Source organism: Anarhichas minor, unplaced genomic scaffold, assembly GCF_050575085.1.
Source record: "Anarhichas minor isolate MPS153535 unplaced genomic scaffold, ASM5057508v1 ptg000023l, whole genome shotgun sequence".
Lineage (NCBI taxonomy): Eukaryota > Metazoa > Chordata > Actinopteri > Perciformes > Anarhichadidae > Anarhichas > Anarhichas minor.
In genome coordinates, this window is record NW_027466469.1 from 2674624 (window position 1) to 2700699 (window position 26076).

Sequence of the window (26076 nt, forward strand, 5' to 3'; positions counted from 1 at the left end):
CTAACCGGTACACAGAGTCCTGTGACCCATGAGACGTTATTGACCTACGTTACAAAGAATTGAAAACATGGCGCCTCGTGTGTTTTCGGCGTTGGGCAGAGCCCGGAGAAAAGCCCTCAAAGCCTTTATTGTGTCTGGTGTAACGGGTTGAACCTCACACGGCCTTCCATCGAGCCTAAACAATACAGATCGATGACATCTGTTCCTCTGTACCAACACGCAGTGTATTGTCTATTGTGCACACACAGTACAGCATGTAGTGGAGGCGCAGTAGGGACAGTGTGTCCGTACACATGAGCGAAAACTAAAATCCACACCCACGAAACGAGAAGCAAGTGATTCATGCGGTTGGAATCAGGCGAGCGGCTCCGCGTCCCCGTCTTCAGACTGATTAATGGCCGGGCGCGTCTCGCTGAGCGGCCGTGCTCTGGGGTTCGGACTGTGAACGAGCAGGTGGGCCGACGGCGGTGAGATATGTGCCGCTCTGCTCCACGGGAGTTAATGAATCGGTGTGGCCGCCCGGACCGAAGTGGAGACAGCGGGAGGAAGTAAAGTGATCCGTCTTTCAGGGGGTGAGGTATACTGCTTGTCCGGCGTGTGGGCCGCTGATAGCGGGGGGGAGAGACGGAGCATACGGGGGAGAGAGAAGACGTAAGGAGAAAGAGGGGACACGGGGTCAAAGAGGAGAAAGAGTGAAGGGGGAGTTATTGAGAAGTACAGGAAGGTGGATAGGAAGAGGCAGCAGGTAGAAGCAGAAGGAAAAGGTCGGCTTCGGGCATAAAAGAGATAAAAAGAAGGCCGGGTGTCGCCGGTCGCCCACAACACTCCTTAAACCACCACAGAGGGGGTTCATTATTCTCACTTTGCTCCTCCACTAATTATCGTTATCATTATGGAGGATAATTACCATCTCGCTGCCTAACGCCCATGCAGGCTGCTCGGCTCTGAGTCACACACAAGGTTATCAATAGCTGCTCCACTGCAGCCTCGTCTGCCTAATTATACGATTTGGGCTCGGCGATAACTGAAAAGGATGTGGAATCTAGTATTATATGCTCTGCGAGTGTAGCGCTGTTGAGACGCAGGAGAAGTCAGCAGAAGGCCCCCGAAATAACCGGGTGCGTGTGGAGCCTGTTAATTAAATGCCGAGGCTTTTTGCTGGAATATAAATCAGAGGAAATCCAGGCTTGTGAAACAACTGGAAGTCTCTAAAATACCCTTCAAGCTGGTACCGAGCGGCGAACGCACGCGAGCGTTAAACAAAATCCTGTGAGGCGGAACTTCAGATCCTCTATCTTTGATTCCCTTCACTCACTGCCGGTGATACATTTCTCCAAAAAGCCTTTTACATATTATCTGATTTCAGGGGGCTCTGTCCCACTTCACTCTGTTCATACCACAATATTAAAGACGAGCCTGCAGCAGAGGGTAATGTCTCAGCAGACTCTGCTGGCTGTGACTTATGCTGAGTTTAGGAGCCGTGTTTGGGGGGTTTCTAAATCCCTCCGTGGCATTTCGGAGTTGCAGCTGACGCCTCCCGATGAACGCTCTCTCCATCTGCTGCTCTTCAACGCCGGAGCACAGGGACTGACACAGGGCCTCATCAGCGGGGGGAAATTCATTAGACCTGCCCTCTGTGATGCACACAGGGAGAAGCAGAGAGGAAGAGAGGAAGGTGACAGAATGGTTCAGTAAGCCCATGACAGACGTTTGGGTCGGACTGGGCGGAATGCGTGGCGCGGAGAGGCCTCATCGTGACGGACAGGAGGCACATTCTCTTTGACCCCAATTACCAGAGGTGTTTCTTTCCACCAGCTAATCCGTGGATCACAGGGTGGCCCCTCCTCTGCACTGGCCTGTTGTTTCCCCCACGAGTCATACGGACGATGGCATAGCTCTGCGGACTTTTTGTGAAACTATGAGCAATCTTTCCGTACAGTACCATATGAATTGTATCCCGTGGGTCTTTTTGTGTAGTGTAGCTAATGATCATTTTTCATCATCGATTGCTATGTCAATACTTTTTTTTTTTCTTCAAAAAAATCATTTAGGTTATAAAATATTGAGGAATTTCTATTGAAACTTCCCAGAGAGAACAGTACAAAAATCTAAAACGTTTTTAAATGATATAAAATAACAAAAAAACAGCAAATGATCTCATTGGCGAAGCTTGAACCAGCATGTCTGCTTAATAAATAACTTTTTAAAAAAAAGCCCGTCTGCTTATATTCATAAAATGCTATTATTTATTATTTTTTTTAACTTGAGCCCTCAGCTGTTGGTCAGACAAAATGTGAAGATGGACACTGAATGCTCAATAAACATTGCACTATTTTTCTGACAATTCATAAAGTAAACCTTTATTCTGCCGCTCAAAATATTTGTGACAACAGCGACGTTGTCTTGTTGTTGTGGATGATCTGACCTCGGTGTCTCTCTGCTTCTTCCCACAGAGACACTTATGGACTCCACCACGGCCACGGCGGAGCTCGGCTGGACGGTCTACCCCGTGTCAGGGTCCAGCGACAACAGCGTAAGTGACGGCCTCTACATTCACAACCATCTGCTTCTGATAATGCAGATTTAATTGAATTATTATCTAAGTAATAACATAATTGCGAGTCATTTTAGAATTTTTTTTCACCGCGACAAAGGTGAGGTGTGCGACGGCCGTCTCTTTTGTTCCACATGTAAGTGCAGCTAATGTGTAAATGTGTTCAGTCCCCCATGATGACTTTATTTCTGCTGGTAGCCGGTGGTTTGGTTTTCTCACTCTTAGGTCAGAGATCGACTAATGAGCCGGTTTCGTTCCCTGGGGGACTGAGCTCAATTATTCCTCTCAAAAAAACTGAAGGGGGAAAATCAAACTGCAAAGTCAGACGTGATCTCAACATGAAGAACACTTTTTTAAATTGGTGTCGAATTTGCCGATACTACCACTTTCTCTCTTTTTGCATATTACCGTACTTCCACAAAAGCTCATGCATTTTTACCCCAAAATATATAAATATTCACTCCAAAAAAATGATCCCTATTTTGTACATTTTTAACCTCATGTGAACTTTCTGCTTCACTACAAACACAGTAATAAAGAACAATCGTAAAGCTGAAGCTCAATGCGTGTGTTCACATGCCAGGCTTGAAGCTCTGTGTTATATGGGCCCCGTTGGTGTTTGATGCACAGTATTTCCACACGGTGTGCCAGGGCATCGGCTCCTCCTCGCCACATGCAAGCCAGGCCCACTTAAAGTCGGCCAAAACCAGAGTCTCAGTCTCCTTCACTTCTGTCCTCACCACAAGAGTTAGACTTCTTAGAGCGAGCCCAAAAGAGAGAGAGAGAGAAAAAATGTTGTAGACTTATTTGCTGGTGCATTAAAAAAAAAAAAAAAACGCCGCCGATTTTATTCAATTATTTATGCTTCTGTGGTCGGCGTTAAAGATGGTTCGAGTTATACTTCATCATGCTGTGTCTTTTTTGCGCTGAAAAAAAAAAGAAAGCAGAAACTCGCAGCTGCCCTCCGACGGCTCTGTGATACAACTTCAAAGTTGCTCAGCGATAATTTAGAATAACTCCCATCCCTCCCAACCTGAGGGCATGTTGTCTCCTCCCTGCTAATTCCTTACAATCAATAGCAAAGCTAAAGGACGCCTGCTTTCCTCCCCTCTCGCCAGCTCTGGATCCAATTTACACAGAGAGACTCACAATTTACACAGAGAGACAGTTTACAGCACGTCCTCCTTTCATCTCTGCAGAAAACCTTCGATTCAGCAAAAACACTCAAACCATATTTCATAATCGGATTTAATACTAAGTGGAAACTTCAGACCAAAATACAGTTGAATGCACGCAGGAATCCAGAAAGGTCACTGTTGTGCAGTGAAAAAGCCCCGCTCAACGTCAAACTGAAGGCCTCTTCAAGGATGATCTTGGTTCCGTGTGGTAGTCCTCCTCCAAATCAAATACATTCACATTTAGTTTGACTGAAAGGCTTATCTTCGAGGACTTTCTTATTTCCGTGCTCCGTTCCGAAAAAAACACATGCGGTTGCGATATATATCCTTCTCTTTGGGGTGCAGTGAAATGCAAACAAGTCCCTAAGCCGGCGGCTTTAGTCAGGTATAGGTCGGGTCTTATCAGCATGGGCGCTGGAGTTTTTTACGACGACACGGCAGAAAGTGCAGAGTGGAGATAGCTGGTCCCTGGTGGCCCCGGGGCAACAGGTGTGGAAACAGAGCTCGCTCTGCCTCTCGGTAGAACAGCGAGAGGTGCTTTACAGAAGCTATTGTCTTACACACACATATATGCGCGGCTTCGTGGGCTTAGCTGGTGGATCAGTGACGTCCAGCAGAGCGCCCAACCAGCAGTTGGCTTTCACTGCTCTGTGCAGCTTCATGAAATATATCCTAACTCGACACGCGATACTTTGAGACACGATGGAAGGCCAGTCGAGTAACAGTGTGATATTAAGTCAGAAATGTTATGGCAGTTGGTGTTATTCCACTCTATTATTTTAATATCGCCTACAGGTCTCATCACTAACTTAAGAGGGGCGGCCAGGCATCAGCCTTCGGTCGCTGAAATATGGTTATTTTGAGTTGTTGGGATGCTATGCAGTTATATATTAATAATGAAACTGCACTGTAAAATAACAGCTTTATTACAGTAACTGAACAAACCCAACAGTATCCTTTCCAGCCCAGCTTAATTTATAGATGCCCAACACTTCCCAATTTATAGATTTCTGGGGTACACATTTAGCTTTTTGCCCCTATGTTACAGAAACACAAGAATCGGTGGCCAATTAGTGTTTGCCAATGGCAAGCAGGCAAGTGGAACCCCTTAGAGCACAGCTGTAAAATCAACCTCCTACAGCAGCTTTTCAGACGGGATCCAGTTAAACTGCTGTAAATCAACTTGTATAACCCTCCGTGTGTACAGCGAGGCAGTTCCTTCCTTTTAATCATGCGCAATGACAGCCAGACTCGCGTTGTCCCTGAGACAAGCAAGACGTCTTCATTACTCTCGATAGCGCAGCCGACAACACAGACAAGCAACGTAATATTTACCAAAGCAGAGTCTTAACCCGGGGCGCTTCAGGAAGTTTGCTGCCTGAACGTTGTGAGAACTCACGTATCGCATGGCCCACTCCACCCACACAGGGGAACCGGTGCAGTCGGACCAGCATTTAGATGTGCGTCTCAGGGCGACTCAACCCCATTTGCATGCATACACAATAATTATATAACAATGCTGATATGTGGAGAAGCTCACATTCTGGTTCTACAGCCATCGACCAGCAGAATCCTTTGAAGAAGTAGTTTTAAGAGGAGAAAAAACTACTGCTGCTCGGCATATTTGCAAAGAAACTGGAGCACACTCTAATGCATGCCGGCTAGCTAGAGCGGGGGTTAAGTGGTCAACGAGTCCCTCTCGAGTGGAGCTGAGAAACGTGTGAACATCAGGTCGGACCTCCTGACCTGAAGTACTGACAACAGCAGAAATAGACTCACGGCCACAGGGAGCACAAGGAGCTATACCGCGCAGGGAAAAAAACGAGGTCTCCTGCATATGCGGCGGACATAATGAGGTGGTGTGTGTTATCATTATGGATGTGTCATAATGTGCTGTACCAGGATATAGCTTGTGTCACTTGGGGACACGCCATGCAGCAGAAGTTCTGCAGGAAGGCAAAAACACTGCAAATCACTTCCTCGTGATGGAACGAAGTTACTGCATATTGTGTTTAAATTCCTCTGGAATAAGATTGAGGTTGTTTACGTGTAAGCGTGGGGTTGTGCGGCAGACCCACAGCATGCTGCATGCTTATTTGTTCCCGTAGCCTTTCTTGTTCTTTACAAGCCATTTGTTGAACCTATTTCATTGCATTGGACTCGCTGGGGCTTAAAGTGACCACTAATTTGTGACCGTGACATTGATTCACAATTAAACGCAAAGAAACACACAAACATAATCCATATGGAACTTTGTGGAATGGGGGGGGGGGGGGTAAAGTATTGAATTGTTCTTCTAGTTTCACATGTTGTGCATTAGTAGTGGACAGTGGTAATTGGAGCTGACTGCAACAGACAGTTCTACTTAAGTCTGTGTGTGTGTGTGTGTGTGTGTCTGTGTGTGTGTGTGTGAGAGAGAGTCTCTCCTCTCCACGATAGAACCGGTCTCCAGCAGGATTCGGCTCCCATGGCCTCTCTCTCTCTCGCAGTAATTGAATGCAGAGAGCGGGGTGTCATTTGTCCTCTGTCCCTCTCGGGGAGGCTCTCTTGCTCTTGACAGATTTCCCACAACTGCAAATGGGGCGACTGTGCCGCCGGGAGTTTTCCACCGGCTCTCACTCCCCGCTTTCCTGTGAATAATTTATTTACTTGTGTCAGTGACGGAGCGGCGATTCACAACGCGGCTCCGGACCGTGAAGCTAGTTCAGGTTAACTCAAACACTGTGATGACACGACGTGATAAGTACTCAGTTCATGGCATGTCAAAACAATGAAATCTCGGAGCGTTCTGACAGCGTGTTTACACCGCTACTCGACTGACGCGTCTCGCAATGTTCTGACCGGTTGTGGGTCGTAGGACCGGCTGTTTCCTACTTCTTTGTTGTAGTAGACCCTTTTACAGTTTGATGACGTATGTAAGTGTGCGCACGCAGTTTGGCAATGTAAGCACGGCAACCTAAACAAATAGTGAGCGGGTAGAATACATTGGCAAGTAGTCCAATGTGGCCAGATATGTACACATAGCGTGTACCGTTACACCAACCAGACATTACAGGCATACAACTCACTAGACGCCTACACCTACGTTATCTGTGGTCAAACACGAGGTTTGAGTTCATTCAGTTTGAAAATGGCCGCTACAAACACAAGCAATTAGTCCAGCGGTACTCAACGTGTTTAATAGCTTGCTGCCGTAGATGCAGACGGTGTTTTGGTTTAACAGGTGACCGTGTTAACCGGTGACTCTCAGCTGTCGATAACACCAACAGAACATAGGCGTCCGTGTAAAAGCCTTCAATCAATTTGAAACCACCTTTAGTGGTCACATCACATCAAAATTTTATTCTCCAACCGATCTGCAAATTTATTCCATACAGCAACATTTAAAAAAACTATTTTCTCCCAAAATGTGGACATTGTATTTATATATTTATATATAGATCATAGTTGTTTTAACCAATATAAGGTTTAGCACCACATGCTACCAGTCCCAGCTGTGGCGACATTGGTACAGCTGTCTCTTTGTAGGGCATTGCTAGGCCGATATACTTTTATTGTTTGTGTCTGTCTTTTTATGTATTTGTCTCTATGGACCCTGAGTCTGAAATAAAGTCTGTCTATCTATCTATCTTCCACCAATATTGCTCATTAGCAATAAACTTAACAAAATCTGCGAATAAGGCAAAAACGTACTAGCCAGTCAGAGGTAGAGTAAGGCGGGTCTTTGTGGAAAAAAATCAATTAAACCACCATAAATAACAAAACTGCCAATGGCTGTGAACAAAGTCATTTGGCATGCAGATGAGAGCACACTTCAACATTTTCAAAAACTCTCTGATACACTTATTGCTAGCGTGCCATTGGTTAAGCTGCCACAGGCATGCGTGCCTCAGCCTGCCTACCTCAAATGTACGCCAACCAGTTATATAAGTTTCTACGAGCAACCACGGATGCATTTGGCTGACAGTCACTCGTTGAACCAGACTCAGTGCTCGGAAACGGTCGGGATCCTCTCGGAGTTCTGCAGAACTTGAGTCTGCTGTTGGAATATTGATTCTGACAAGCGAACATGCAACAACCAGGCATTTGTTGTCAATATTTAAAGCTTGCTAAATCGCCACTTCCGTTGCCAACATTTTGATGCCGATGGCTACAGACCCTTAGTCTATTGGCTGCCATATTATAATATTTGTTTACAGTTCTCTGTTTAGTTTGATCATCCCTTAAGTTTTCAACAGTCATTCAAACAGTAACGTCCGTCAACAACTCTTCCACTTGCGCTTGCCAAACAGATCTATTTACGAAAAATAAAATTGACAGGTCGTTGAAAACCAGCGTCCATGAAGAGTGTAATTGTGGTCGACCATTTGCAGCCAACGAACTTGTTGACCGTCTGCTCGCTGGCTGCAGTTTTGCTGGTCGCACAGATGCACAGAAAATTGAGAATTCTGACAGCTTGATTGTGTTGCATGCAGTAAGAGCACAGTAGTCCCAACAGAGCAATATAACGGATTACACATCAAAATCCATACACACACACATCTGTCTGCAGACTGTTGGCTGCTGATGCTCGCATGACCGTCCTTGACAGTGGATATCGTTCGACATGAAGTCAATATCAAGGTTTCTTTCTCAGTTTTAAATGAGGATTTGTTTTACGTTTTTATCTGGATTAACGGTTGGAAGTGGCTGTTAAGGCTCTAACTATAGTTAGAGTCCATATACAAATGCATGAATGATGTGTTGTTCCTAACCGTGTACCAATTAGGATTAAGATATTGGTTAAAAATCGTACCTAATGTTGGCAAAAATCAGTCTTCGGAGAGTGGCCTCAGCGATAGAGGTAACTCCAGTCTATAATTCAGGCTCGACGGTGCGGCTCGACGGGCTTTACAGATAAAGCAGAGACCATACTGTCATGGAGACGTATGGATTGCAGGTCAGCTGAACTTTCCTCTCTCTCTCCCGGAGCGGCAGAGGAGATATCGATTCCGAAGCTCATTCTCAGTGAGCGTCGCTGAACTGTAGCGCCTCCTCGCACAACTCCAGAGGAAGAGAGGAGCAGCTTGACATATGGTCGTAGTCTAACCACCACGATCTATACTCACATCGGACAGGCTGTCTTTGTCTCTCAGCGTAATGTAAACTATAGACACACCACAGAGGACCCAAGGCTGGTGTGAGAAAGTAGTTTCATTAAGAAGAGATGGTGTGGCAACATCTGTAACGGTTAGGAATCGGTTGAATTGGCAAGACGATCAAGGTGCAGGAATTAGTTTTGTGAACAATGAAGGGCAGCTGCATGTTCCTGCTTGATCTATATCTAACATGCTTGATCTAAACAGCAGGTGTGCACTCTTAGAGAGATTCAGAGTGCATTGTCTATGGAAACCATCGGACAGCATTACTATCCAATGACGGTTCTTTCCAAATGGCTTGTGTAGGTACGGCATTAAACATCACATGCAGGTGCGTTCCCAGTGTTTGTAACACCCCGCAGGTTAAACCACACACTGGCAATCGTTTGCCGACACTATTGGACCCAGGCTTATTGGAGCCCAAGGAGAGCAATTAAATCATGAAACAATGTCTTTTTGTTTGGAGCCAGTCGCGCGTTCGGTTTCACACCATCGATTTATTTTGTATTTATCGTAAGAGTTTGTTTCTGTGTTCCCCAGAGGAAGGAGGCGCATTCAGTGTACCATGAAAAACACATTTCTTCTTATTTACCTTGAAGTCTTATGTCTCGGGAACTTTCCCAAATGCAAATTAGCTTTTGATAATATTTGGAATGCCTTTTGGTTCTGAAGAAAATTCCTTTTGATCATCCTGCCATTAAACATCTTATTTATTTTGTGTTATGGTGGGGCACTACTCAGTGCACTCAGCCCTATGGCTGTTGATTTCCACACTCAGAGAACAAGAAAAACAGCATTATGCCAAATGTAACAGGATCAGGAGAGCTTTTTGTTTCCGTCGTCATCCGAGGGCAGCTCGTCGCCTTTGACTAATCCATCTTGACATCCACCACCAGGGTTACCTCCACCTCCTATACTTAAAACACATGACCACCCTTTTTGCAGCACTCTCAGTAAAGAACCGGGGGAAAGAGCTGTGAAAATGAAGACGTTTCTTCTAATTTCACACTTGGCGCTTGATCGTTGGGCTCTTATTATGTCCCATTTGCTTCCCTCCACTGGCCGTGATGAAAGCGGGGCAAAGAGGCCATGACAGGACAAAAAGGGGCCCTCCATCAAAACACATTTTGTTTGGGGTCTTTTTTAGCCTGGATCAACCCTTCCCCCCCCCACATCACTGCCAACACTTCCCCCTGTCTGCGTCCCTCATTAGCAGCAACCCCCACCTGTCTCCGCATTCATTTTATTAAACTGCGATTGTCCGACCCCTCCGCGCTCAGTGGGAGCGGACTGCCCGCTCTTGTTTAATTGGCCCCCTGCCCCCCCCCACTGCTCCTCAACAAGTGGGAAGGTCAATGGCTGCTCCTGACCTGCGATGATGACGTCTGCCAGTACGGGCCAAAAGACAGATCCATCCTTAAAGCACACCACCAATAAGCTGTCGCTTGCACACATTTACTAGTATGATTTTAAAGCTACTTCACTGCACTGCACTCTGATACAACATAGAAAATACTCTCTATGGTGTTTTTGCAATCTTCAACTGTGGTCATTAGGAAGACAAGCCCAGTATTGATAAGTGAGATGCAGATAAAACGCTTCTTTCTATTTACTCTCATTATTATTATTTTTGGCTGCACATCAGTCTTTTCTGTTTTGGTTGGCTCTTGTGGTGGTTTGAATTTGAGTTTGGGTCAAGCCGAGCGTCACACTATAGCACTGATTAATTAGGACATGGGAATTAAGGACCAAAGCTGTTCTAATTAGTCAGAAAGTGTTTGATGGAACGTCGGTTTGTAACAGAAAGGGTGACTTTCTTCTCCCAACCTGTCAAAATCCTCTCTAAGTGGGCACTAATTTGAGAAATTATATCAGCTGTGAAGTGAAGAGTGAAGGGGGGGGGGGGGGTAGATTTGTAGAGGCAGCAGAGGGTGCAGCTGATGCAAAGTGGCTCTCGGGAGTTGAGAACAGTTTTTTATTTTTTTTTTATCTTGGCTGAGATGCCGAGGTCAAGGTCCTGACCTGCTCGGTGGTTAGAGCGCATGGTGTTTAAAGCTGGTTTGATCCGTGGCCAAGGGGCAGGGAAGCCACAGAGGCTGCATCTGCAGTCAGAGCGAGCGCTCACGTTAGTGTGCAATACGTGCACTTTGAAGTTGAATAGCATGCTCCGAAAATCTGGATTGAAATTTGCCCCTTGATTGTTCTTTACATGACGACCTGTGTGATATGATTATGTCTGTTTAGTGTGACTTTGATTGTGGAACATTCACGTCGTGTTTCCTCAGTGCTTCACTGCAGTGAGAGGAGCTTTCACTAGCATGTCAGTAACCCATTACAGTGTGTGCTATCAATGTGTCCTAATAAGACCAGAAAACCTCTCTGCTCTGTTCAAGTGACTCATTGTCACGTTTCTCCAGTTTTCCATAAAGCATTACAAGATGTGAATGTTTTCCTCAGTGAGAGGGTAAACATCAGAGCTCTCTGACTCTACAAAGCTGGGGTTACATTTTGTAACATACCAAAATGCAATAAACCAGGCGGCAGCCTCCGGGTCTGAAAAGGGAAGCCAATGCAGAAGTGCCTTAAACTTGCATTCTCTCTAATGACCATCAGGGGGCGACTCCTCTGGTTGTATAGAAGTCTATGAGAAAATGACTCTACTTCTCTCTTGATTTATTACCTCAGTAAACATTGTAAACATGAGTTTATGGTCTCAATCTCCAGTTCCAAGTCTTCTTCAATACAGCATGATGTTCATCTAGTAAGTTATGGTCCATTTAGAGTCAAATAGACCATAAAGCAGAGTATGATTTAGGGCGGGGCTACTTTGTGATTGACAGGCAGCTATGTCCGTTCTGGGAGCTGTGCAATCTTTTCGTCTTACAACTTTAACCCCAACACAGTGTGTTTAAAGTCAATGAAAAATAATTGAACTTTTTCGGTCGCCTAAAAATGTCTTATTCAGGGTTCGGTTGTCCTTAGCTCCACCCTCTTGTGCCACTTCTGTTTGTAAAAAGTCAAGATTGCGACAGCCAAAAAACAAGATGGCGACGGACAAAATGGCGATCTCGAGGCTTCAAAACAGTAGTCCACAAACCAATGGGTGACGTCGCTGTGACTGTCCACTTCTTGTGTACAGTCTATGGTGAAAACGTCATGTAACCATTATTGCAGCTGCACATCTTAGAGGATCGGAAAAAAAGTCAATGTGATTGATGCTATAAGTCGGGTCTGAAGTGACTTCATAATGCCAGCCTTACCTGTCACAGTAATACACGGTACAACGTGTCAGGTAACAGATGGCACACAGTTCAGACACCCACTCATTGTGTAATCACAGAGCAGCTGTTCACGGATAAATGTACCTCTTGGAAGTCATTTTACACATAATCCACAAATAGTGAACCCTAATGTGTTACATCTCACTAAAATACACCACTCCTCTGACTATTATGGATATGTAAAAACACCATATTTAACTGGAAGAGTAAGTAACATGTGAGTAGAGTTGGTATAATACAAGTACTACTCTAAGACATGGAAGGACATGCTGGAAGGCTGCTTCTCATTTGTTCCTTTAGACTCGTCTAATTCATCCATGTAAATTGGTTTAGTGGAGATATTTTGTGTCTTTGCACCATGTAATCAAATCAATCAAAACATTGCTTGAGCTGCTTACTCCCAGTAATCAAAGTATTACAAAATATGCATGAAAACATTCTCGTTATTGCTGAAAAAATAGGTACCAGCGGGGGATTTATGGCAGTTTGTATTAATAGAAAACTCACACAGACCATTTACTGCTTTACAGCTGAATTGCACCTAATTGAGTGAATCGGGTTAACTTTGTGCCGCAATTACCAATTATTTTTATTAAATTCTATATTTAAGTCTATTACAAAATAGTGAAGTGTTAACTCCTGGTTTCTGTCTTTCCAACAGTGGGAGGAGGTGAGCGGGTACGATGAAAACATGAACACCATCCGGACGTACCAGGTTTGCAATGTTTTCGACAACAATCAGAACAACTGGGTACGGACAAAGTACATCCGGCGCCGCGGCGCTCAGCGGATCCACGTGGAGATGAAGTTCTCGGTGAGGGACTGCAGCAGCATTCCCAACGTGCCGGGGTCCTGCAAAGAGACGTTCAACCTCTATTACTACGAATCCGACGCCGACACGGCCACCAGAACCTCGCCGGCTTGGATGGAGAACCCCTGGATCAAAGTGGACACCATTGCAGCGGACGAGAGCTTCTCCCAGGTGGACCTCGGGGGCCGAGTGATGAAGATCAACACCGAAGTCCGGAGCTTCGGCCCCGTGTCACGAAACGGCTTCTACCTGGCCTTCCAGGACTACGGCGGCTGCATGTCGCTCATCGCCGTCCGCGTCTTTTACCGGAAGTGCCCTCGCATCATCACCAACGGTGCCTCGTTCCAGGAGACGCTCTCCGGAGCGGAGAGCACCTCCCTGGTGGCCGCGAGAGGAGTTTGCATCCCCAACGCAGAGGAGGTGGACGTGCCCATTAAGCTGTACTGCAACGGAGACGGAGAGTGGATGGTACCCATCGGGCGCTGTATGTGCAAGGCTGGGAACGAGGCCGTGGAGAACGGGACTGTTTGTCGAGGTATGTTTTGCTCTCGTAATGTTTTCATCAGATCTGCTAATCCTTATGAGTCAGTCCGCTCTGATCCAAACACTCAAGGATACCATCCACACAGTGTTTATTCCTCACTGTAAACTGCAGGCAGCTATTCAATCCCATTCAATTGATGGTTTAAGCCAGCGATCCATGGTCATGTATTCAAAGAAACATGATGGAAAGGTATATACATTCTGTGCATAGATTATTTAACTGGAGCTGCCATATTTCCATAAAAGATGATCAGCACCCCTTTCTGTTTATCTTCCACTGCTGAATATGGCAATTCACATGATAATTTGATCTGAAAAATATACAGCTGCCTTTTGAAGTTGTGATTGCAGAACATCCGTCATAAACGGATGGGAGTCGCTCAAAAATATTTATTTGATTTATTACTTTCCTTCACGTGAACCTTGTAGCACATCTACAATTGAACCTCCAGCCCAGTCAATAATATGCAACCGGCAGCTCCATAGCCCGTCTCCACACATTCTGCACTCGTATGTAGAGTCTGTAGACAAAGGGACTACATTCTGGTGTCCGTTTGTAGCCCGAGCAGGCTTTGGTCAAATGCAGGTCTGTGCGGAACGCATTGGCCGAAATGCAATCTGGACGATGATTTTGCTTTTCACTGGTTTCAAATTAGCGTGTATACTGGCTACTGGTGAAACAACTCGGTCGTACATATTGTTGCTCACATCTCAAGTTGCTAATCGGACTGTAGAGCGTGATCTGTGCACGGATACACCAGAACCCCAGATATATTGCATCTTGCCCCCAGAGGCTCCTTCTTCAGGTCGATGTGTGATTGGAGGTGTGTGCCTGTGTTCATGCCAACTGGCAAAAAGGGGCTGAGGCAGAGAGAGTGGCCTGTAACAAAAAGTTACATAAAGTTGCTCTTTCATTAGCGACAGATTGCCCCGCCCTCTGTCATAACTCATGAGCCGTTTGTCGTAGACAACCTCTTTCATTGATGTGGTTTAGCCCTGCCCCTATACTTAAACCACGCCTCCCTCCATAACTAGTCAACCACTTCTCGTAGACTCTCGTGAGAGGCATCATTGGGCTCAGCAGAGAGGTCCTTGTTTTAAAGGTTCAGGGTCTGTGAGGATGTGCGTATGTGTGAAAGCATGCATGACGTAGATGCGCGTACTTGGTAGCGGCACTTGTTTTCATCGTAAAAAAAGAAAAAATGTTTCAGCCTACAGAGGAACCCATGCTTAACAGAAATTCAAAAGAAAATAAGAGCAGCAATTTTGGACCTGTAAAATGTCCGCGCTGATCTTTTGTTAATAGAATGCCTCCTTCCACCCAAGAGGACAAAGAGGATCTTTTTGCAAAATTGCCCGCATTTTCCCATAGATTGGAATCCCTCACTGGCAAAATCGATTTGGGCTTTTCAAAACATCAATGTGCCCAGCGGTTACCTGTGCCGTGCCCTATCCGCCGTCTGGCAGGTGGTATTTGGCCAACGTGCTCAGGGATCTCGATCACAGGGAAACAGCACGGCAGCGCGTCGCCTGCCGACTGGAGCCGTGCTGCTCCAGCCCTCTACAACAAACCACCCACCTGCGTTTCATCGCTGCCTCTCCTATGTGCGCCTGTAATTACAACACGTCCCCCAGTGTGTGTGTGTGTGTGTGTGTGTGTGTGTGCGCTGGGAGGAGATGCAGCGTGATGGGTGCTGCCTCCCAAACACTTGCCAGGCTCCGTTCAATGACTGCTAATGAGGACAGACGCCGGCTCCTCCTGAAGGACTACAGGCCAACGGGAGGCCGCGTGAAGACGGCTACTCTGCTGTAGCGCGCTGCGCTGCGTTATTACACAAATCTGCCTGTGTTTTTTGACCCACGTGTAATTCAATGCGTATGGTGGATTGGAACACCTCGGGGGTGTCCTCTCGGTCACGGTGTTTTTGTGCTAAACGGGATTATACAATTGAATGCTGTCAGATTAACGGGGAAAGCATGTCGATTCGTTTATATCCTCGCGCAGCTGGGCATGGGAAGTCACCTTCTGTTTCTGACCGCCATCAGGCTCATATCTTCTCACCTGCTGTACACTGGCTTTGTTACCCAAAGTCCACCAGAAGAGAAGCTCTGTCCCCTCTGCATCAGGCACAGCGCTGCAGGGCTCATGGACCCTGAGGGAAGCACGTATCGGTGAACACGGAGCTCTCTCTCCGTCACTCGGTCTTCCCCGTTCACGTGACACGCCGACTGAATATTAAAGTTTCATGAGAAAGAATGCATTATCAGAGAGTGCAGCCGTGGAATGCAGCACAACGCTACGCACGGAGATGGATTTTATGGCTCCATACAATAGTTATGAGCCTCAGCGCAAACAAAGTGTGTATTTTACCCAGAAGGAAAATAAAAGCATTACCGTTAAAGAGGATATCATTCTACGGTTACCCCGTTGTTCAGAAGCCCTTCTCTTTGACGGAAGGCCGCCACCAGTTGGACTGCTCGCTAAGCTATAGTCATCTTCCTAAACACTGAAAGCTGATATCGCCACTTGAAACTGTGGTCAGCCGCCGCCTTTCAACTGCCAGAAGTCGGATAATGAATTGATCTATGAAAGATGCGCCTTTGCCTGCCGATATTATGGGGTGATGAATTGATTTGTGAGAGGTGCCCTCAGAGGGTTTGTGGAATATCCTCTTTCATAGCCGGATTATGGAGCCACAGAGACAGCGTTAAAGCACCCAAGATGAAAGAGGCTATTTGTGTCGTGATATTAAGGACGCAACCGGCGCTTTGTTCCAACATCCCCGCAACTAAACGTGTAATTACGCATGTAACAATTAAATCCTTGGCAGGGATCCCGGGCAAATAATTACGCTGTCATGAAATGTGTCAAAATATTGACAGCAAAAGGGGGGGGGGGGGGGGGGGGGGGGTGCTTCCATCAAATTGCTGAGGCCTTTTTGTGGTCCTGCGATTGTCTCACAAGTGAGATTCAGTTTCAGTAAGATGTGCTGGGAGTGGAGGAACCGCACCAGGGCTGTTCATGCAGAGACGGCCTTGAAGAGAGAGATGCCCCAGAAGGAAAAGCCCTCTCTCCAGCGGGGCACAATGAGAGCCATGTTCCCTTAACAACACCCATGTGTGCGCCTCACAGTAATGTGATCATCTAACCCCCACGCTATTGTGAGTTCAAGGGGTCTCGTCGGCGGGAGCGTGGCTCGTGTTAAAGAGCAGCGACGGTTCAGACGGAGACGATCTTTGTTGTCGTGCTTCTTTTGTTTTGTTATGACGGAGTTCGGTAAAGGAAAAGAAAAGCTTGTGCCTGGGACTCTTAGGCAGAATAGTCAACATGGAACATCACACAGCATGACAGCGGTTAAAATAAATAAATAAAGTGCAACTGTTACATATTCTGCACGCTCCTCCACTTCTGGAGTCCAGTGGAAACAATGTGAGGAATGATCGTTGACTGTGAGACCAACAGCCTGAGAGAGAGGAACTCTTAGCGTTCTTACGGTGTAAAGAGAAGCAAGAGACTTTTAAAAAGTATCCCATAAACATAAATTCCCACCGTCTGTATTCACATTTTTAGAATCGACTCCAGTGCATCATTCTAACTCGCTGTTAAGGAATACCGAGTGTTTCTGTTAACAATGAACCGCATGTACTGTAAAAGGGACACGGCTAGTTGTACAGAACATGCTGGACAGGCCCCACAGCAAGTCAGTAAGTCACGTGATTGAAAAGCATTTTTGGGTCACAGTGTGTATGATTTGGAAGAACAGTCAGACAGTCAGCGGTGGGAAGCGGCTGCTTAGGAAGCGAGGCTCCCGCAGTTGCACCCAGAGCAATTAGATTAAGGAGGAAAAGCATCAGTAATTCTTTGGCTAAATGTGGTTGTAGATAAAGAGAGGGGGGAGGATCAAGTACAAAAGGTGGGTGCCGGGAAGGATAGACATGATTGCATGGCAAAGAGGAGGGGAGGAGAGGAAGGCAATGAGTCCCCCTAACCCACTGTCAGAATCCCAATTATTGCAATCTCTTCGCCTGGAGAGGGTTTACGGGTGGAAATCAGCGTAGCGCAGACAAATCCACGGCGCTGCCTTTATTTCCCAGGGTGCCGCTGTCTTTAATGGCAGCTCTAATTGACTAACGGCGCACGGGGGGCAACCACGCTGATGACTGGACGACTGTCCTCTGTGCCCGGAAAACAAGACGCAAAGCAAAACAAAACAAACACCACCACCACCACCCCCCCTCAAGGCTTTTTGCTGCATTGTGCAAACAAAGATGAAGCCAGGTTCACATTGGGCTGCAGCAACAGAGCGAGAGAGAGGGGAGAAAGTGAGTGGGAGAAAATGAGAAAGAGAGGGAGAGCAAAATGTCAACAGTCTGCCTGCCTACACAATAGGCCTCCACACAATATTATGTTAAAGTAAAAGCCACACTTATTCCCTTAGATTGATGGCTGCCGTTAGGGGCCGTTTCGTCGAGCACAAGGAATACAAATTATCGTCTGAGCAGATGTTCATCGCTGCAACATTTGTCTGTTAAATGGCATCGCAGACAATAGGCCTTCATTTCTGAACCATAGGCAATATCACTAGATTTCCATTACTGATCTTTTCATTTAGACCCAATAAAGGCTCTATGATGTGTGGCTGATGTAACAGCAGGATGCAAACAGGCGAGCTGTAAGACGTGTCATTCTGTCCGCAGAGGCCTCAGGGAGCATTCAGGGGCCTCTATTCCCTCTTCCCCACTGTGATAGGATTTCAGTATGGCCAGGTGCTTTTTGTTTTTTTTCCACCAGTCTTCCTTTTCTCTGTCTGTTCTGCACCCTGCACTCATCCATGCAGCAGGAGAGAGGGAATAAAAAGAGTGTGTGGTGGGTGGGCTCTAATGAGAGGAAGGGAAAAGTCTAATGAAAAAAGACCACTGTACAATACAGCCCTTCTAATATACATTACAGTACAGCGAGTGCACGGATCACGTTACAGTGCATGGGCACATGTATATACGCACGGCTGTGTGCCCACATCCACTTCATCATCCTCATTTTTCACAGCACATTCATCATACGCCGACGTGATAACGTGACCTGCGATCGCCGCGAATCTCCCCGAACTCAAAGATCACGGCCCCCCTAAGCCCGTAAACGTTTTCCACATGTTTTAGCACATGTCGGCCCCTCCTCCATATGCCCCCTCTGTCACATTCCTCATTATCCCACACCATCTTTTGAATCTCAAATTCAGGACCGTACGACCTCTTATAATCCCACTACTTCTTTCCCCCCCCCCTTTTCCACTATACTGCAGAGGCTTCCTGCTGCTCTGGTTCTTGCTTGTAACACCTATTCATGTCTCACGCTGAGCCCCGAGATACCGGAGAGCCCGATGACCACAGACAGCATCCTGGTGTTCCTCCACCAGAGCGAAGTTGGGTGACAACCCTGAGACCTCGTGGGTTTTTGCTCATGATGAATTCCTCCTTTGGACAGACTGTCCTCACTCTGAGGAAATAGGAGCTGTGCTCTGTATTGTGTTGAGATCTTTCCACATGTGCCTCTCTTTTTTCATCAGGGTACAAGGCCGGGGCTTTGTCAAAACATCTCACCATGTGCTCTCTCTCACTGATGTCCTCGACTCGTGTCCCGTTAGAGCTCTCCCGGGCTCAGGGAGACTGATGGATCGAGCATCTGTCTGGATAAAAAGATGAGAATCAACCGCGCTCGCCGTTAAAGACCGGAGTCCCTCTCGAGTATCGGTGACCTTGTTTTCCACTGATGTATTAGAACTCGGTCAACACCGAGAGAGAAACCGCGGCGTCTTGTGTTGTGTGCCGTTGACCTACATTAGAGCTATTCTCAAAGTGAGAGCGGGCAGGAAGCTTATCCGTCCCCGACATCGGCGGGACGTGCCACGTGTTTCTCCGCGGCCCGCCTCGCCCCAGAGATGAGCACAGTTGTTCGCACACAGTTAACCCCTCGGTCACTCACTAAGAGGCAGAAAGGATTGAGTCTATATTCAGCTTCGCACCGGACGGTCATTCCATCTCATACGACATCATAGCATAGAGGTGCTCAACCTGAATGTGTGCCCCTAGAAATGACTAAAACATCTGCTGGTTATGTAACTCGCCGGCTATTCATTTTATTGCTGCTCAGTTTATTTTGGATTATTTGACAGTCGTTTGCTCTGAGAAGACCTTTGACAACAGCGACTTATGTAACTGTACAACTGCAGTGTGCAGTCAGCCCTCACTCTGACCCAGTACAGTTAAACAGAGAACAGGCATTTCATCCTGACTCCAGAAGTATAATGGATTCTAAAATAAGTAACATCACCCAACAGCAAAGATCTCTCGCCTGTTAAACTTCAGGTGATGAAAGATTAAACGGCTGCACGGGCGAGGCCGCGAGATGGGAGGGTAGAGATGGATAAGAATGGAAAGGCAATGGGGGGGGATATTCACAAAGACGCACAAAGAGCTTGCTTCTCTTTCTCCTCTCGTCCTTCTCTTATCAGTGTGATATGCCTCACTGCCCATCAGAAATACTGCACTAATAACCACGAGAGATGGTCTCCTTTGAGCAGACATCACAGAATATTAACGCTATGGACGTCCTTACCCCAGCATTCTGGGATGCCAGTGTTTTGACTTCAACTCTGGGATTACTTAGGTTTCCTGGTACTGCGTCTTTCAAAACATGTTTTATGATTTTGTAAAAAGTGTGTTTATCAAGCTACAAATAAGGCTGCTTTCCTCAGTTCTTGAAAACAAGAACGTTTTGTACACATTTTGATTGTGTTCTGTGAGAAAGTCGCTCTTTATCTCTTTAAACATACAAAAATGGCTTACAGTCCTTAAAACAGGGAGTGGATACTCATGAATATATATATATACACAGATATACATCTGCTGGACACTGCCAGGTCCACTTAGCTTGGGGCCATGAGTCAGCATGGCACTGTAAATCTCTCAGTCGTCAATGTATCTCTCTGGCAGTGTCATGAAGACAAAGTCCTGTGCATTTAATTACTGCGCAATCAAAGTGATTGAGATTCAGAAAGTGCACCCCGCCGCTCTCCAAGGAAAACAAAGCGGCTGAGTTCAATTAACGGTTCATTCCTGAGACCAAATAAGAAAAAGCAACAAACAGAGAAGTATCCTTGGATTGAAGGGCAACATGTCTGTTAATCTCAAAGGATCTCTACGAGGTGATCACACCAGCTTCACCTCCCCGCCGGGGCCTCTGCAGTGTGTGAGCAAAACCAACAGCCGAATCAAGCCGTTTATATTGAGATTTATTTTACTTTGGGATTTAATTCCGAATTGTTTAGAAATCCACCGGGCTAATGTCAACTCAAAAGTTGGACCCGCCACAGCCAAGTTTTCTGTCATCAGGCTCCCCGGGAGGTTTCCGAGTGGTGTTTGAGTTTGAAATTGAACACATGCCTCTAAAGCCCCCTTCAATGTAAAGCTAAGCTCTCCCCTGTCGACAGCCACCGCTACACCGTTCTACTTTGTTTTCCTTGCCAGGTTACTCTACCTTCTGACTCCTGAGAGAATCCATGCGAATAAGACGTATTGATTATGTCGTTCACTATATTGAGTGTCAAGGCCCAGAGGATATTGATGAAAGAGTAACACCTGCACCTTGACTTCATACCACAAATGAGTTTGAACACACAAAGTTTAGATCATCATCAGGTCAAAGCCCAAAGAGATTACAGTTCATCCTGTAAATGGCATGAATGTTAAAACGGAACTTCAGGCCAATTCATCCGATAGTTAATAAAACATTTCACTCAAAACCACATGCCAACCTGGTGCCAGAGGAGAGAGGAGGCAGTGGAGCGCCAACGTAATTAGAAGGCGTCGTCTGGGAACCAGGAATATCTGTACCAAATATCACGGCATTCCCTCCAGTGATTGTTGAAATATTACGGTTCTGGATCCCCCGTGGTGCAATCCCCAGAGCCGTGTTGCTAGTATGGTTAAAAATGATTTAAGCCAGGAAAGACAATAATCCTTTGGTTGACAAAAACACTTTTCTCAGTGCTCCATATGTTTTTTGTTGCAGTCTAATTGTCAGTATTGAATATTCTCCCTCCCTACTACGGCTCATCACAGTCAGTGGGGGGGATGAGCGTACTTTACTTGATGGCGGGCAGGAGAGCAGTCTTGGCTCTAGTGGCCTGGTTTAATTGTGGAAGCCTGGTTTAGGGGGATGGTGTTCATTTGCTGCGGGGGACAGCAAAGCTTTGCAAATGGACGACTTACAGAATTTTCTGGATGTTAAAACTTTTTACTTCCCCTTGGGCAGCTGCTAAGCAAATATATTACTCACTATAATGAGCCGTTCCACTCTCCTGTGGAATTCCCGAGCTCTCGGCTGAAAGGTACGGTTCGACACGCTTTCTCTCATTCTTATAGAGAACCGGGTTCATCTAAAGGATACGGCTTTTCTTTTTTACCCACGCTTTGGGAGATGAAAGGCGTAGCACAATCCGCCAGGCTAATCCGTATCTAGTCAGTTAGAATATTCATACCAGTGCATTGTACTCTGTACCAGTGGTTTATGGGTGAGAATAATCCCACCGCGTTACTCCTCTCCCCCCTGTTCTTCTCTTCCACCTCTACGTCTTTGCATCGTGATTAGAGATATTTTCCCACAGTTTATACTGTAAAGCCTGTTGGGGATTCTCCTGTTTGTACTGGATTCATATGGAAGAGGAGGAGGAGGAGGTGAGACTGTAAACAACAAGCTAATGAGAAGGCTGCTCTATTGTGGAAAAAATAACAATTGCTTCCTGTGCACCTCACAGCATGAGTTAAAGTACAGTACTGGGATATCATAATGTTTTTATGTCCCCATCAGGTTTGAAAATTAGACGGTAATCACGGCGTAATTACTTTTCGATTGGCCAAAGTATATTCTTTCAATTCCGGGTAATTCTATCACCATTAACTGTGCTCTGTGAATCGTACAACCAGGTGGTTTCCTTGCATTCAGAGTGGTCACTTGCAAAAATAGAATTATTTCCAGGAGAAGACTTAGCTGATACTTTATTTACCCAAAGGAGAGATCAATGTGTTCATTGTTGTTTTATTGAGCACATGGTTCTATATACAAGTCCAGTATCTTAAACTATAGTTCATAACAAGGCAGAACTCTTCAAGTAGGTTGTTGAAGATCCATCACCTTCAAGTAATGGGTTTTAAGGATTGACGTGAAAAATAGTATGAGGTACTTTGGGTTTGGATTTGATTTCTTATTTACTGAAAACATGGAGCTGCTGCACAGCAAAGCCATGTCTGGAATGTATCGGACTCAAAGAGAGAGTTAGGAAAGACAGAAACAGTGAGATTCAGTCAACAGACAAAGTCACGTACATTAACCACCCGCCAGTGTTTACTACAAAGCCTGGATTGGCCTTGCAGCGCATTGATGCCTGGGAACTGCTCAGTGCGTGCTGGGACCAGTGTTCTGGTGTATTGTGGCCATCTCAAGGCTGTGTGGTCTCCCCAGATTTATTTTGGCGGTTTAGGTGGGGGAGAGATCAGCGCCGTTTTCAGTACGACACCGTCCCTCGACGCAGGGCCCCCACCCCCCCCTCCCAATGCATGCACCTCTTCTCTGTGAAGTAACAGGCTTAAAGAGCCGTCTGGAATGCATTAGTCACAGTTATTAATGAGGTTGTTTTGATGCTGCTCTCCCCCTTGTCTTTGCTTCTTTTTTTTCCACCGTGCAAAGTCACGACGATGTTGAGGATTTTGGCTGAAACAAAAAGACAGACCTTGTAAGCTCACAGGGAGTAAGATGTACTTAAAGCAAGACAGAAAGGAGAGATTTAGAGGAAGAGATCATGATACAGTGTAGACCTATACTATGTCTGTCTTAACCACGCTACATGATGTTATGCACTTAGCAAAGGAGTGGATTCCTGTCCTCTTACAGTACGATATGAATTGTCAATGGCAGGTGTCACTTACACGTATGGATTGTGTTTGTTAGAATTGCCCAGAACATCATTGGTACCCATCTACCGAGCATCGGGGATATTGGTGACAAGAGGTGCCTGCGAAGTGCCGGAAGAACATTAAAAGACAACACTCACCCCAGTGACAGTGAACAATGACAATAAATGAACCTTGTAACCTTTTAGTGCAGAAGTGAAGCTTTTTTAAGTAGATTTTTGAAAGCAGCGGCAGGAGTTACCTTTCACAAGATGATACTGGGGAAACTCTATCTAAAGATTTAGTGTGAAAATAATCAAATATATTCAATGTATTTGTTTTGTAAAATCTCTTCACACCGTTCTGGAATTGAGGTTAAAAAAGTCAAAGTGATGAATGGTCTAGTGAGTGTTTTTCTAAAGATGAGACACAAAACGTATTCTAATTGATTCAGTATGGTTTATTGTATTGATGCAGTAGAGCACACGTGTCAAACTCAAATCCGGCCCGCCACGTCATTTAATGTGGCCCGCGAATCCGCCAGCAAAAAAAAAAAAAAAGATTTATTTTTTTAATTTTGGAAAATAAATTAAAAGTTAGACTTGAAAATAAAAGTATCCCCATGGTCGAAATTATGAGATAGAACGTTGAAATTATGAGACAGCATGTTGTCTGTATACCGACATTAAAACTATCACAACAGGTGGACAGGAGAGGGAACAGCCCGTAACGAGGTTTTCCAACAAGTGATTGGGTTGAAAAAGATCGACAAATAATCCCAAAATGTCCACGAAGAGAAAAATTGATGCAGAGGGAAGAAAATGTCATGAAAGATGGGAAAGTGAATACATGTTTGTTCTTCAAGGAGAAAAATGGGTCTGTCTTCTGTGTTATGATGCGTGTCGGTGATGAAGGATACAATTCACGTCGGCATTTTGACACCAAACACGGAGCTAAATTTAGCCTCCAAGAAAAACATAAAATTGTCCAAGAATTAAAAGGCAGACTGCAATCACAGCAGAATATATTTACAGAAGCTACAGCCCAGTGCTGCTAAAGGTATGTGAGCAGGTGAGCCCCGACCAGATACAGACTTTAACAAATGTCAGTTTGTGAAGAAACACCATCGCAGACCGAGTTCAGGAACTAGCAGCAATCTAACAACACAGCTAGCCGAAGAGACGAGCAGGTACTCGTCTTCTTCATTAGCTGTTGATGAAAGCACAGACAACACGGACACAGCGCATCTATCAGTGTTTATAAGACCGGACTCTCAGTGAGGAGCTCTTGGATGTAGCTGCCATGCACGGGACGACGGCAGAGAGGGACATTAGTGATGCAGAGAGGTGACAAAAATAGCTTTGAACAAAGTTAATGTCATAACTTGTGTTTGATGATATTTGTCTTTGTTATTTTCTTTAAAAGTTTGATCTTTGACAGAGTAATGTGGGTTTGTTAACCCTAAATTAAAATGATTTATGTTATAATAACAGAAATGTGTTTAAATATAATTTTTCATTTATATAACTGCATGTACAATATTTTAACACTTGAATAAACAATAATCAAATGCAGAGACAGTTATTTACCAATATGTTAGGGAGTCGTTACAGTTATACAGTCTTACATTTACAACCGGCCCTTTGAGGGCGACCATGACACTGATGTGGCCCGGAGTGAAAATGAGTTTGACACCCCTGCAGTAGAGAATAACAATGCCCCCCCCCCCCCCAAGACATTTCAGATTACTTTGCCCAGTGTAGCACCTTGAAAAGTAATGTTATGACATTGACACTGAGCAGAATGTGACATTTTCAGGCACCGCGAGGGACCTCTCCCCTCTCCGCAGAGAGAAACCCTCACCAGAGAAGCCATTTTGGAGCCATCTGCATCTGAAATCAGCAGGCCCGACTCGAGCACATTCGTTGACGTCTCTCATTCCACGTACAGCCTCGATAACTCCTCCTTGCGACCTTCTTACTAAATATAGCAATTCACGTATTGATTTGGGGACGCGGTGCATTCACAGCATGCCTCCTCCATAATGACCTATTTCAACAGATTGCTTGTAGTTAAGTACTTTCTTTTTTTTGGTGCGCTCTTTGTCTCGAGGCTGCAGGAGGAGGAAAGACACAGCCACATGTTCTGAGCCCAGCTAGACACAACATATCTTGGCAACATGAGCACATGTGTGTGTATCGTTTATGCAGGAACTCTGTACATATTAAAGCATTGATTTTTGTTTTTATTTTCATCATTATCTTCATTCATTATTATCTCAACACGGTCGCGAGATCACGAGAATCAGCTGGGCCTGCAAGCAGCGTGATTAAGTACGGATTACTCACAGTATTGTACCTCATTGCTATTAAAGTGCTGCGATGGGGGAAAGGGCCAATGAAAGCTTGGCAGAAGACAGCTTGAATTCCATCTGTGTGATTACTTTGCCAGCAGGCAGGCCTCCCATTATGGAATGACTGTTGTGTGATTGAAATCATAGCTTTGATGGCTTTCGTTATCTGTCAGTATAGTGTTGCGAGAGGCATGGGCATCAACAGGATCACTGTGGCGCTACTCAAGACAGCTGAGATCCAGAAATACTGCCGTGTTTCTGTGAAAACAGTCG

The 26076-nt window shown here is 45.6% G+C and overlaps 1 protein-coding gene across 3 annotated transcripts in view; it reads left to right on the forward strand.

The window, feature by feature from the left end:
• Positions 1–2453: 2453 nt before the first annotated feature.
• Positions 2454–26076, forward strand: part of ephb2b (eph receptor B2b) — a 68509-nt gene continuing 44886 nt past the window's right edge. For 2 of the 3 annotated variants that reach the window (XM_076096984.1, XM_076096985.1), the window contains exons 1-2: positions 2459–2533; positions 12813–13497. In XM_076096984.1, the coding sequence (XP_075953099.1) occupies positions 2462–2533; positions 12813–13497 (757 nt within the window). In that variant the 5' untranslated portion in view covers positions 2459–2461. Of the gene's footprint in view, positions 2534–12812; positions 13498–26076 lie in introns of all 3 variants that reach the window. The other variant, XM_076096983.1, reaches the window with a different exon arrangement.